This window comes from Ranitomeya imitator, chromosome 7, assembly GCF_032444005.1.
Source record: "Ranitomeya imitator isolate aRanImi1 chromosome 7, aRanImi1.pri, whole genome shotgun sequence".
NCBI lineage: Eukaryota > Metazoa > Chordata > Amphibia > Anura > Dendrobatidae > Ranitomeya > Ranitomeya imitator.
In genome coordinates this window covers 198726544-198730120 of record NC_091288.1, presented here as the reverse complement: position 1 = coordinate 198730120, position 3577 = coordinate 198726544, and the positions used below count along the sequence as shown (strand labels likewise).

The following is a 3577-nucleotide window of genomic DNA, read 5'->3' as shown; positions in this document are numbered from 1 at the left end:
GTGGCACTGATCATACAGCTCTGCGGGGAGGAGGTGGTGGCACTGATCATACAGCTCTGCGGGGAGGAGGAGGTGGCTCTGATCATACAGCTCTGCGGGGAGGAGGAGGTGGCACTGATCATACAGCTCTGCGGGGAGGAGGTGGTGGCACTGATCATACAGCTCTGCGGGGAGGAGGTGGTGGCACTGATCATACAGCTCTGCGGGGAGGAGGTGGTGGCACTGATTATACAGCTCTGCGGGGAGAGGGTAGTGGCTCTGATCATACAGCTCTGCGGGGAGGAGGTGGTGGCTCTGATCATACAGCTCTGCGGGGTGGAGGTGATTTCTCTGATCATACAGCTCTGCGGGGTGGAGGTGGTGGCACTGATTATACAGCTCTGCGGGGAGGAAGTGGTGGCTCTGATCATACAGCTCTGCGGGGGAGAAGGTGGTGGCACTGATCATACAGCTCTGCGGGGTGGAGGTGATTTCTCTGATCATACAGCTCTGCAGGGAGGAGAAGGTGGTGGCACTGATGATACAGCTCTGCGGGGAGGAGGTGGTGGCACTGATCATACAGCTCTGCGGGGTGGAGGTGATTTCTCTGATCATACAGCTCTGCAGGGAGGAGTAGGTGGTGGCACTGATGATACAGCTCTGCGGGGAGGAGGTGGTGGCACTGATCATACAGCTCTGCGGGGAGGAGGTGGTGGCTCTGATCATACAGCTCTGCGGGGAGGAGGTGGTGGCTCTGATCATGCAGCTCTGCGGGGAGGAGTTGGTGGCACTGATCATACAGCTGTGCGGGGAGGAGGTGGTGGCACTGATCATACAGCTCTGCGGGGAGGAGGTGGTGGCTCTGATCATACAGCTCTGCGGGGAGGAGGTGGTGGTACTGATCATACAGCTGTGCGGGGAGGAGGTGATTTCTCTGATCATACAGCTCTGCAGGGAAGAGGTGGTGGCTCTGATCATACAGCTCTGCGGGGAGGAGGAGGTGGCACTGATCATACAGCTCTGCGGGGAGGAGGTGGTGGCACTGATCATACAGCTCTGCGGGGAGGAGGTGGTGGCACTGATCATACAGCTCTGCGGGGAGGAGGTGGTGGCACTGATCATACAGCTCTGCGGGGAGGAGGAGGTGGCACTGATCATACAGCTCTGCGGGGAGGAGGTGGTGGCACTGATCATACAGCTCTGCGGGGAGGAGGTGGTGGCACTGATCATACAGCTCTGCGGGGAGGAGGTGATTTCTCTGATCATACAGCTCTGCAGGGAGGAGGTGGTGGTACTGATCATACAGCTGTGCGGGGAGGAGGTGATTTCTCTGATCATACAGCTCTGCAGGGAGGAGGTGGTGGCACTGATCATACAGCTCTGCGGGGAGGAGGTGGTGGCACTGATCATACAGCTCTGCGGGGAGGTGGTGGCACTGATCATACAGCTCTGCGGGGAGGAGGTGGTGGCACTGATCATACAGCTCTGCGGGGAGGAGGTGATTTCTCTGATCATACAGTTCTGCAGGGAGGAAGTGGTGGCACTGATCATACAGCTCTGCGGGGAGGTGGTGGCACTGATCATACAGCTCTGCGGGGAGGAGGTGGTGGCTCTGATCATACAGCTCTGCGGGGAGGAGGTGGTGGTACTGATCATACAGCTGTGCGGGGAGGAGGTGATTTCTCTGATCATACAGCTCTGCAGGGAAGAGGTGGTGGCTCTGATCATACAGCTCTGCGGGGAGGAGGAGGTGGCACTGATCATACAGCTCTGCGGGGAGGAGGTGGTGGCACTGATCATACAGCTCTGCGGGGAGGAGGTGGTGGCACTGATCATACAGCTCTGCGGGGAGGAGGTGGTGGCACTGATCATACAGCTCTGCGGGGAGGAGGAGGTGGCACTGATCATACAGCTCTGCGGGGAGGAGGTGGTGGCACTGATCATACAGCTCTGCGGGGAGGAGGTGGTGGCACTGATCATACAGCTCTGCGGGGAGGAGGTGATTTCTCTGATCATACAGCTCTGCAGGGAGGAGGTGGTGGTACTGATCATACAGCTGTGCGGGGAGGAGGTGATTTCTCTGATCATACAGCTCTGCAGGGAGGAGGTGGTGGCACTGATCATACAGCTCTGCGGGGAGGAGGTGGTGGCACTGATCATACAGCTCTGCGGGGAGGTGGTGGCACTGATCATACAGCTCTGCGGGGAGGAGGTGGTGGCACTGATCATACAGCTCTGCGGGGAGGAGGTGATTTCTCTGATCATACAGCTCTGCGGGGAGGAGGTGGTGGAACTGATCATACAGCTCTGCGGGGAGGAGGTGGTGGCACTGATACAGCTCTGCGGGGAGGAGGTGGTGGCACTGATCATACAGCTCTGCGGGGAGGAGGTGGTGGCTCTTATAAGAGCCTTTGTGGTAACAGAACAGGGGCTGCAGCTTATTTCTTAGCCGCGGGCTTCTTGGCTTTCGCAGCCTTCTTAGCCGGACTCTTGGCGGGTTTGGCCGCCTTCTTAGCCGGACTCTTCGTCACCTTCTTGGGCTTGGGAGCGGCTTTCGGCTTCTTGGGACTCTTGGCCGCTTTCTTGGCCGCTGCGGGCTTCTTGGCCGTTTTCGGGCTCTTCTTGGCCGCAGTCGGAGCCTTCTTGGGCTTCTTCGGAGATTTGGCGGCTTTCTTGGCAGCAGCGGGTTTCTTAGGTTTGGCCGCAGCTTCTGGCTTCGTCTTGGCCACTTTGTCCTTCGTCTCCTGCTTCTTGTTCAGCTTGAAGGACCCGGAGGCGCCGCTGCCTTTCACCTGGAGGAGGGCGCCCTTGGTGACCAGAGCCTTGACGGCCAGCTTCAGGCGGCTGTTGTTCTTCTCTACATCGTATCCTCCAGCAGACAGAGCCTTCTTCAGGGCGGCCAGAGACACCCCGCTGCGCTCCTTGGAGGCGGACACGGCTTTCACGATCAGCTCGGAGACGCTGGGGCCGGAGGGTTTATTGCTCTTCTTGGCAGCAGATTTCTTCGGCTGCTTCTTGGATTTGGCGGCCGGTTCTGCGGGAGGGGGAGCGGCGGCTGGCGCGGTCTCTGCCATCATGTGCTGCGGAAACAAAATGAAAATATTTCCTGATAGGAAGGAAAACACTGAGGCCGGAGCTGGAGGCGCCTGTTATATGTACAGGCTTACTGCGCACTGATTGGCTGCTGAGCAGCACCGTCCTGAGCTTCTATTGGCTGACACTGGACACAGGCCCCGCCCCCTCCCAGCTGAGTCCGAGTGAAGCTCCGCTCTCCCCTTGTGCTTCCCTGCCCGGGATAAAAGCCCTTTACCGGCTAACACCGGACAGCAGAGCGCGATTCCTCCGTCGCCTCCCCTTCTCCAACATCTCCACCGGCCTTTTTGTAGCCGTCACTAGCAGAGATGCCGGGAAAGAGCGGAGAGGAAATCCCGGGATCATCGCCGCCGTCCTCCCGATCTGCACATCACTGTGTATCCGGGGAGATAAATCTGCTGCGGGAGCTCGTTCCTCCTATTCCCGGCTCCTGTCACCATCACAGGGATCTTTACTCCTATGTCTATCGCACAGGAAGCTGATTGTACGATGTGGGGACGAGCTG

General features: G+C 58.7%; 1 protein-coding gene across 1 annotated transcript; it reads right to left on the bottom strand.

Annotated features, from left to right (window-relative positions):
* Nucleotides 1-2394: 2394 nt before the first annotated feature.
* On the bottom strand, nucleotides 2395-3053 carry LOC138645977 (histone H1C-like). The gene has a single exon (XM_069735455.1). It carries the CDS (start codon nucleotides 3051-3053, stop codon nucleotides 2418-2420), a length of 636 nt encoding a protein of 211 aa, XP_069591556.1. The 3' UTR covers nucleotides 2395-2417.
* Between the last annotated feature and the right edge of the window lie 524 nt (nucleotides 3054-3577).